This window comes from Electrona antarctica, assembly GCF_951216825.1.
Source record: "Electrona antarctica genome assembly, chromosome: 16".
In the NCBI taxonomy this organism is placed as follows: Eukaryota; Metazoa; Chordata; class Actinopteri; order Myctophiformes; family Myctophidae; genus Electrona; species Electrona antarctica.
This window is the reverse complement of record NC_136797.1, coordinates 4,159,498-4,169,411: the sequence shown is the minus strand read 5'-3', so window position 1 is coordinate 4,169,411 and position 9,914 is coordinate 4,159,498. Positions and strand designations below refer to the sequence as shown.

The following is a 9,914-nucleotide window of genomic DNA, read 5'->3' as shown; positions in this document are numbered from 1 at the left end:
CACTGTACAGCCTCCATTCTAACAATGAACACAGCAACACTGTATGTACAGCCTCCATTCTAACAATGAACACAGCAACACTGTATGTACACCCTCCATTCTAACAATGAACACAGCAACACTGTATGTACAGCCTCCATTCTAACAATGAACACAGCAACACTGTACACCCTCCATTCTAACAATGAACACAGCAACACTGTACACCCTCCATTCTAACAATGAACACAGCAACACTGTACACCCTCCATTCTAACAATGAACACAGCAACACTATATGTACACCCTCCATTCTAACAATGAACACAGCAACACTGCACAGACTCCATTCTAACAATGAACACAGCAACACTGTACAGCCTCCATTCTAACAAAAAGATAAATACAACTTATATCATTAAATCATTTTAATGTCATTAATAATATTGCAAAACCCCAGAAGTGTTTGACTTGTTCAGTATACACATATTTTCAACTCTAGGGGCAGATAAAGGCAAACATAAAAAGAGGTAGCAGGATTAGCTTTTTTTTATTTTTACGCATAACATTTGGATCAGACAGGTTGAAAACTTTATTCAACATCTGATGACATATTATTAAAGTTTGTGAAATGTACAAAAAAAAACCCTGTAATAATTACATTTTAATTGCATTCTAGGTTTGGCTCTAGTATAAAATGGGGGTGTCATATGCATCCATAAAGAACACCTTTATTAAAAGGTTATATATGCCCATAAACATATATCTCCAGGTCGGGATACCAATTATATCCAATCACGACGGAGAACCCCAGAAGGATAATATTTATTAACTTCAATTATATAGAGAGTATGCACATGCATGATTTTACCAACACGACACGCCCCCCTCATCTAGACTGAGTGGCAAAACATTGAGCAGCATGGAGTGTTGGAGTTTGGAAGCGCTCGTTGGAAATCACTCAACCGTCCTGCCGTACCACCTGTTTCTAAATGTCACATAATGCAGGAGGCAGCAAAATATTGTGTTATTGAAAACAAGCACTTCCAAACTCTGACACTTAGAAAAATAAATAAATGCAGGGCATTTCTTGACATAAAGTAGCTCATAACGTTTCTATGGTGGATTTTTATGAAACAAAAACTTTGCAGCTAGAAAGTGGATAATTCAAGCTTTTCGTACAGCTGCAATATGTTAGTGAGTTTAACATTGTTTAATGCAATCAGACAGGACGTTTCTGTTTGGATGAATGGGCTGTCAAGGCCAGAAAGTAGTTTTTTGACACTCAGTGGGCGTTCCCGCATTACTTCCAGGTACGATGATGTCATGTGCATACCCTCCATTGTGTTCCAGGATGAGTACTCTCTCCTGATTGGCTGAAATGGGCATCCCAACCCCAACCATGTATTTTCTGTTTACTAAAGAGCTAGAGAGAGCCCTGTAACAGTGTATACTAAACAAAAATAGCCGATCTACAAGCTCAAAACGCGTCGCAATGCGACGCGTTTTGAGCTTGTAGATCAGCTATTTTTGAATTGGAATCCTGAAAAGTAACCTTTTTTATTGAATTTAAAATGCATTTAGTTATAGTTGTTAACTTTATGAACTGTTAACATAACTACATTGGACACAAAAAGACAATAACATTTTAATACTAGTCATTAAGTACTATAGTCATTTAATTCTAGTCATGAAGTAATTAAAGTGGGGTTGGAATTGTAACAGCTGAAATCAATACTATATCAGTATTCTGATATTAACATGCGGGCCGCATTAAGTGAAGGTGGGGGCCGCATGTGGCCCCCGGGCCGCATGTTGCCCACCCCTGATCTATAGCAATGATTACTATCAGAATAGAGTAAACAAAACAAAACATCACGTACACCCCCTTTAACCACTTTTAACTCTTTGTTGACCGTGTGTTTGTGTGTGTGTGTGTGTGTGTGTGTGTGTGTGTTCCCTCAGGGTTCTGTGATTGGTCTTGTCCTTTTTTTGCCACTACACCAGATCTCTATTATCTGAAAACAGCCTATAATTATGTACACCCTTACAACGTGAAGATCAAACTATTTCCGTTGGCCAATTATGACGTGACCAGAACCGGGACAGTAGTTAACTGAAGATGTTTACGTCCTGTTGGCCATAATCTAAAGATGTTTACGTCCTGTTGGCCATAATCTAAAGATGTTTATGTCCTGTTGGCCATAATCTAAAGGTGTTTATGTCCTGTTGGCCATAATCTAAAGATGTTTATGTCCTGTTGGCCATAATCTGTCCTGTTGGCCATAATCTGTCCTGTTGGCCATAATCTGTCCTGTTGGCCATAATCTGTCCTGTTCACCATAATCTGTCCTGTTGGCCATAATCTGTCCTGTTGGCCATAATCTGTCCTGTTGGCCATAATCTGTCCTGTTCACCATAATCTGTCCTGTTGGCCATAATCTGTCCTGTTGGCCATAATCTCAGTCCCTCTTGGATCTCCAGTGGTTCTCAAACGTTTTCACGTCAAGGACCCCCAAATTGACACTAATTAGCCCACGGACCCCCATTTGAAAAGATATGCCAGGGACCCCCATTTGAAAAGATATGCCAGGGACCCCCATTTGAAAAGATATGCCCAGGGACCCCCATAAGAGAAGATGTTTACGGCTCTAGCAGTGATTCTCAACCTGTTTAATTTGAAGGACCCCAGTTTGACATGAATGAGGCTACGGATCCCCCATTTAATGGCATTTCTATCTCTGAGACCCCAATTTATATTGTAAAATCAATGTTAATTTAACTCTGAGAGTGTACAAATGGACCCGATAGGGACCATTTGATTCCATTTGTACACTCTCAGAGTTACAGACCCATATTCTTTCAAAGCGAATGTTTTTAACTCAAATCTTTGCTTCTGGGGGGTCCCTGGAACAACATATTTTCAGATGGGGGTCGGCGGCCAATTACATATATTTTTGGGGGTCCTTGACATGAAATAGTTTGAGAACGACTGACATAGAAACATAGGGTTTTTCAGAAAACTGTCAGGATTCAGAAGACATTCGTAGAATCGTCCTCAGGTCTAAATTTGGTTCCATATATCATTCAGCTGGGGACCCCCTGGAACTCCCTCAAGGACCCCTGGGGGTCCCCCCGGGACCTGTAAAGACTGATCTCAGGTCAGGCGTTTCTCCCAGAGGGAGGGATGTAGTCCAGGCCCAGACTGATCTCAGGTCAGGTGTTTCTCCCAGAGGGAGGGATGTAGTCCAGGCCCAGATGATCTCAGGTCAGGCGTTTCTCCCAGAGGGAGGGATGTAGTCCAGGCCCAGACTGATCTCAGGTCAGGCGTTTCTCCCAGAGGGAGGGATGTAGTCCAGGCCCAGATGATCTCAGGTCAGGCGTTTCTCCCAGAGGGAGGGATGTAGTCCAGGCCCAGACTGATCTCAGGTCAGGCGTTCCTCCCAGAGGGAGGGATGTAGTCCAGGCCCAGACTGATCTCAGGTCAGGCGTTTCTCCCAGAGGGAGGGATGTAGTCCAGGCCCAGACTGATCTCAGGTCAGGCGTTTCTCCCAGAGGGAGGGATGTAGTCCAGGCCAAGACTGATCTCAGGTCAGGCGTTTCTCCCAGAGGGAGGGATGTAGTCCAGACCAAGACTGATCTCAGGTCAGGCGTTTCTCCCAGAGGGAGGGATGTAGTCCCAGACCCAGATGATCTCAGGTCAGGCGTTTCTCCCAGAGGGAGGGATGTAGTCCCAGGCCCAGATGATCTCAGGTCAGGCGTTTCTCCCAGAGGGAGGGATGTAGTCCCAGGCCCAGACTGATCTCAGGTCAGGCGTTTCTCCCAGATGGAGGGATGTAGTCCAGACCAAGACTGATCTCAGGTCAGGCGTTTCTCCCAGAGGGAGGGATGTAGTCCAGGCCCAGATGAGCGAAGATCTCCTCCTCAGAATCAGCTCTCAGATGCTTTCCCTTTGTGTGGTTGAGAGACAAGAAAGACACACACACAAGAAATATAAATATAAAGACAAAAACAGAAACAGAGTGGGAAATAAAAAGGACTGTCAGGAATTTAGCATAATTAAACCGGAACCCGTTTTGGTGTTTTAACTAAGCATTATTTAGCTATTGAAAAATAGCAGATCTACAAGCTCGAAGCGGGTGGCGCGCTACGAGCTTGTAGGTCTGCTATTTATTTTGAAAAATCGTGAAAATGTGGCACAAATCTTTGAATATAATTCTTTCAGAAGACTTTTTATTTATTTCGACGTCAGGCCTAAATGGGTTATTCTTCCATACCTGCTTGATGTCAAACAGGGCGTGGCTACTCAGAGACATGGACCTCTCATGTCCCGCCCAGCGACGCAGGTCTCGCTCAAACAGCTAGGAGAGAATAACAGGGAAACAGAGTTTGGGAAACAGATTTAGTGAGTTTGTGAACATAAGACTAAAAGCTGGATATAGGAGGGGCAGTGTTGTTTTTGGCAGCAAATTTCTATTTTAGTTTTAGTCTTAGTCTCTTGAATAGTGTTCATTTAGTTTTAGTCACATTTTAGTCACCTGGAATGTTTTAGTGTTAGTCGACTGAATCTACAGGTGATTCAGTCGACTAAAATGTGTTTTGGCGGGCCTTGATGGCATCGTAATGACTGTTTTTACACTTGCTGAAAATAGCCGATCTACAAGCTCACAACGCAACGCGTTGTGAGCTTGTATATCTGCTATTTTCAGCATGCAACCAGTAAGTAAAATTACTTATACTGGATCTCTTGTCCACTAGTCCCTTCTTGACATTTTAGTCTAGTTTTTATTTGTTGACAAAATCAACAGTATATTTAGTCATAGTTTTAGTCACCATAGCTTAGTTTCCATTTAGTTTTTGTTAGTAAAAAAAGGTAGTCGACGAACATTTTTCGTCTTAAGGCTCATACATAGTCTGGATTTACGGTGGTTAGGTGACCACCGAACTACAACTTGACGCCACGAGCCGCGGTGAAGAGCAAACCACCGCCACCGCTCCAGCCCGTCTCTCTGTTTTTACTCACCACCGCTCAATGTTAAGACTTTATTAACGGGGGCCAGTTTGGAATTGCAGCCGTCCGTAGGTGCCCTTTGAGAGCGGTCTTGAAGGAGTCAAGGGAATATTTGCAGGCGAATCAGGAGGTTATAGAGGGTATGCGCATGCATGCATAAAGTGAATGGCAAATCGAGCGGCAAAGTGAGTTTAACATTGTTTAACGTCGTTCAATGCAGTCAGATAGGACTTTTCTGTTTGGCTGTCGAGGCCAGAAAGTAGTTTTTTTTGCCACTCAGTAGGCATTCCTGCATAACTTCCGGGTTTGATGATGATGTCACGCGCATACCCTCTATTTAAAAAAAGAAATCTCACGATTTTGTAACCCATTTTTGTAATCCTGGGCGCTACACTTCCTCTGCCAACCTTGGGGGGGGGGGGTACATGTGAGGGTACCTACCCTAGGGGACACAGGGAGAACATGTGAGGGTACCTACCCTAGGGGACACGGGGAGAACATGTGAGGGTACCTACCCTAGGGGACACGGGGAGAACATGTGAGGGTACCTACCCTAGGGGACACGGGGAGAACATGTGAGGGTATCTACCCTAGGGGACACAGGGAGAACATGTGAGGGTACTGTAGCATCTGTCCCAAACCAAGACACAGGAGAGCGGGTGTAAGTGGGCTCTAGGCCTAAAGTTTTTATTTGTTCAGGTAATTCAACAGCTTTCAAGGATAACGCAAAACAAACGCTCACTACAGGTCACGTTCAGATAATAACTCAAACAGTCTTTAGGTCCTCTTTCCTTCTCCCTCGGGGGGTCCGGGGTAGGGGGACCGTCTCAACAGAGTGAGCCTGGGATAAACCGCCTCAGCGGTGTGATAATTCAGTTCAGTGAAAATAACGGTAAACCTCCGCTCGGGGAGGGGGGGTGCTCTATAGGGGCTGACAGTCACTCTCGCTCCAGTCGGAGGCAGGTGAGTGAGTGGCCTCCTTTGGCTCCTCCTTTCCTTGGCTGGCTGCCTGTTCTTCCTTAGCTCCTATATCCTTGTACTTTGCGCTCCTAGCGCAGCGCCTTAGAGAGGCGCTCTTTATGCGAATCCCCGTGCATATGCCTGTTGTGGACGAGAGAGAGAGGGTTACTTGTCAGTCTAGTGTTAGACAGGAATGTGTAGAGTAATGTTCGGGTTCTCACTTACCGCCAGCGTTAGCCCGTGCCGCTTGATGAGAGGACAGAACAGGAGTGAGAGAGCGGCGCTCATATTTGAAGGTTTCCGGCCCGCCTCTCAGCGGTGACAGGTCGGGGTGGCGTAGGACGTGATTGGGGACATAACGAGCGTCAATCACCGCGCCCAGCCGCGTCCGTCGCTCTCTGTCTCCCTCTGTCTGTCTCTCTCTGTTGCGGTGGCTCTTACCTGGCTGGCGGTCTCCCCGTGAGACTCCACACACTCCCCCCCTTTGTTTCACGCTCGGGCGGGGAACTACCTGGCTTTCCTCCTCATACATTCTTGAGAGTGCATCGGCGTGTGCCATCTGTTTACCGGGGCGGTGCTCCACTTTGAAGTGGTAGTTTTGGAGTTCCAGGAACCACCTGGTCACTCGGTCGTTTCTGTCTTTATTTGTTGCCATCCATTTCAGCGGGGCGTGATCTGTGATCAATGTGAAATCGCGGCCCCATAAATAATATCTGAGGTGGTGGATGGCCCATCGGATGGCGAGGCATTCCTTCTCCACCGGTGCGTAATTACGCTCGTGCTTTAGCAGCTTTCTGCTGGCGTAGGTGACGGGGTGTTCATCCCCGTCAATGACTTGGGCTAGCACGGCGCCGAGGCCGGTGCCGGAGGCGTCTGTGTGGAGAGTAAAGGGTTTGTTAAAATCAGGGCTGACCAACACAGGCTCCTCACATAACACCGATTTCAAAGCTTCAAACGCGTTCTGTGTTTCCGGGGTCCATTTTACAGTGTTGGGGTTTCTCTGCCGCGTCAGATCATACAGTGGGGCTGCAACAGAAGAATAATTTTTAATACATTTCTGGTAGTAGGAGATCAGGCCTAAAAACGATTTCACCTGTTTTTTAGTGCGTGGTTGTGGCCAGTCTCTGATTTTTTCCACCTTCCTGGTCTGTGGCTTCACACAGCCTCGTCCCACCGTGTATCCCAGGTAGTTTGTCTCCGCCAGGCCGAGGCGGCATTTCTTGGCATTAGCGGTGAGTCCAGCGCTCCTCAGCGCTTCCAATACTCTCTCGATGTGTACCAGGTGCTGCGGCCAGGTGGCGCTGTGGATGACCACGTCGTCCAGATACGCTGACGCGTAGTCTCGGTGTGGTCTCAGGACGCGGTCCATCAGCCTTTGAAACGTGGCCGGCGCTCCATGTACGCCGAACGGGAGTACGGTGTATTGGAATAGTCCCTCTGGCGTAGAGAAGGCTGTCTTCGGCCTGGCGGAGGCGGCGAGGGGGATTTGCCAGTAGCCCTTGGTGAGGTCCAGGGTGGACATGAACCGGGCGGGCCCCAGCTGTTCCAGCATCTCGTCGATCCTAGCCATGGGATAAGCATCAAAGGCAGTTATTTCGTTCACTTTACGAAAGTCATTACAGAACCTTATAGAGCCGTCCGGTTTGGGAACCAGGACAATCGGGCTCGACCACGGGCTGTGGGACTCCTCTATGACTCCGAGTTTTAACATCATTGCTACCTCTTCCTTTATGGCGACCCTCCGGGACTCGGGGATGCGGTAGGGTCGTTGCCTCACGATCTTACCGGGGGTCGTCGGCATGTCGTGCTCGACTAGGTGCGTGCGGCCCGGCAGCTCCGAGAACACGTCAGCGTTCCGCAGGAGGAGCTCAGTGAGATCCTGCCGCTGAGGAGGTGAGAGCTCCTCGCCGGTCGGCACTGGGGGCGGTCCCTGCGGGAGAGAGAGAGAGAGCAGAGCCTGCGCCGTTGGGAGCTCGGCGGCGGCGTGCCATTTTTTCAACAGGTTAATATGGTAGATCTGGTGGCCCTTTCTTTTGCCAGGCTGGCTGAGTTTGTAGTTCACTGGCCCGATCTTCTCTATCACCTCGAAGGGGCCTTGCCATTTGGCGAGGAATTTACACTCTGACGTAGGCACCAACACTAACACCTTCTCCCCCGGCTGCAGCTCTCTTCTAACGGTCCCTCTATTGTAGACTTTACACTGGTCTCGCTGTGCTTTCTGCATGTGTTCTCGGACTAGTGGCCATATTTTTCGGGCGCGTTCTTGTAGCTGCTCTACATGGTCTATGACGCTCCGGTGTGGGGATGGCTGGCTTTCCCATGTTTCTTTGGCTATATCCAATAACCCCCGGGGGCTTCTCCCGTACACTAGCTCGAATGGGGAGAACCCGGTGGAGGCCTGCGGCACCTCGCGGATGGCGAAGAGGACGTACGGGATTAACTGATCCCAGTCCTTTCCGTCTACCTCGGCCAGTTTCTTTAACATCTTTTTCAATGTGCGATTGAAACGCTCCACCAGGCCGTCAGTCTGTGGGTGATAGGCGGAGGTGCGAATCCGCTTTATGTTCAGCCATTTATACAGGGAGGAGAGTATACGGGACATAAAGCAAGTACCTTGATCCGACAGTAGCTCCGTAGCGACGCCCACTCTGGTGAAGTACATAAAAAGCTCACGCGCTATGACTTTGGCTGAGGCCGTGCGTAGTGGGATGGCCTCTGGGTATCGCGTGGCGTAGTCTAGTATCACTAGGATGTATCTGTGTCCGCGTGCGGACTTAGGCAGGGGTCCTACTATGTCCATCGCTAGCCGTGAGAAAGGAATGTCTATTATGGGCAGTGGTACCAACGGGTTCCGTTGTACCGGGCGGGGAGCGTTGAGCTGGCACTCGTGACAGCTCCGGCAATAATCCTCGGTAGCGCGCTTTACGCCCGGCCAGTAAAAACGTGCCAGTATGCGATCATACGTTTTCTGTACGGCTAGATGGGCACCTAGCTGGTGGGTATGGGCGAGGAGCAACACTCTAGAGATATACGACTTCGGGACAAGTAGCTGTTCGATGACGTCCCCCGTTCTATCCTTCACCGCTCTATAGATTAAACCCCGCTTCACCAAGAAATAAGGGAGACTTATTGGTTCACTCACCCCCTCTGCTGGTTCACCGTCGATGCTGCTGATCTGCTGGCGCGCCTGGGCCAGATTGATGTCTTCCCATTGCATGGTGGCGAACTCGCCGACTCGGGGTGGTGGTTCGTGTTCAGGTCGGGGGAACTCGGCAAAGGGATCTTCGGACTCGTCCCCCGGGGCGGGCATTGGCGCGTCATCGTGTTCCTCGCTCTCGTTAGCGGCGCCCTCCGCGGGGCTGCTGTCCGTCCTCGGCTCGTCTGAGGCGGGGCGGAAGGCGGGGCAAGCGACATTTCGTGGGTCACTCGGGGGTCGGCGGCGGCGTCTCCTACGGCGCCGCGGGCTCGCGGTCCCACTCGTGTCCCAGTATCGCTGGAAGAGGACGCTCTCGGAGCCAATCAGCAGTGGTACCGGGAGGTTCGGGACGATGCCGGCTTCCACGAAGGCTTCTCCTCGGGGGGTCTGGACACGGAGTCTACACATCGGGTAGCGACGCAGGTCGCCGTGCACGCACGTGACCGGGACGGTGTCCTCGAGCGGTTCGCCGGCCAGGTCGCCTCTCACTAGGGACACCACGCTGCCCGAGTCCAAGAGGGCGTGAGTGTCGGTGCCGTCGACCCGGACTGGGAGGCGGGAGGGTCCCGTCCGTGGTGATCCGCTGTGTAGGCAGGCTCGACCCTCGTCGAGGGGTCCGGCTGATGGCATAGAGACGTCGCGGTCTCTGTCGGGACAGGTCCAGGAAATGTGGTCCAGTTTGCCACACACATAGCAGTGGCGTTCGGTCTGTGCTCGGGCGCCGCGCTCCGGACCGGGGTTTCGGGAGCGGGACGGGGCCTGTTGGTT

At 49.6% G+C, this 9,914-nt stretch overlaps 1 protein-coding gene across 2 annotated transcripts in view; it reads right to left on the bottom strand.

Annotated features, from left to right (window-relative positions):
• Positions 1–1,528: 1,528 nt before the first annotated feature.
• Positions 1,529–9,914, bottom strand: part of polm (polymerase (DNA directed), mu) — a 28,165-nt gene continuing 19,779 nt past the window's right edge. For both annotated transcript variants that reach the window (XM_079524400.1, XM_079524401.1), the window contains 2 exons: positions 4,257–4,340; positions 1,529–3,929 (listed from right to left, as the gene is read on the bottom strand). In XM_079524400.1, the coding sequence (XP_079380526.1) occupies positions 3,843–3,929; positions 4,257–4,340 (171 nt within the window). In that variant the 3' untranslated portion in view covers positions 1,529–3,842. The remainder of the gene's footprint in view (positions 3,930–4,256; positions 4,341–9,914) is intronic.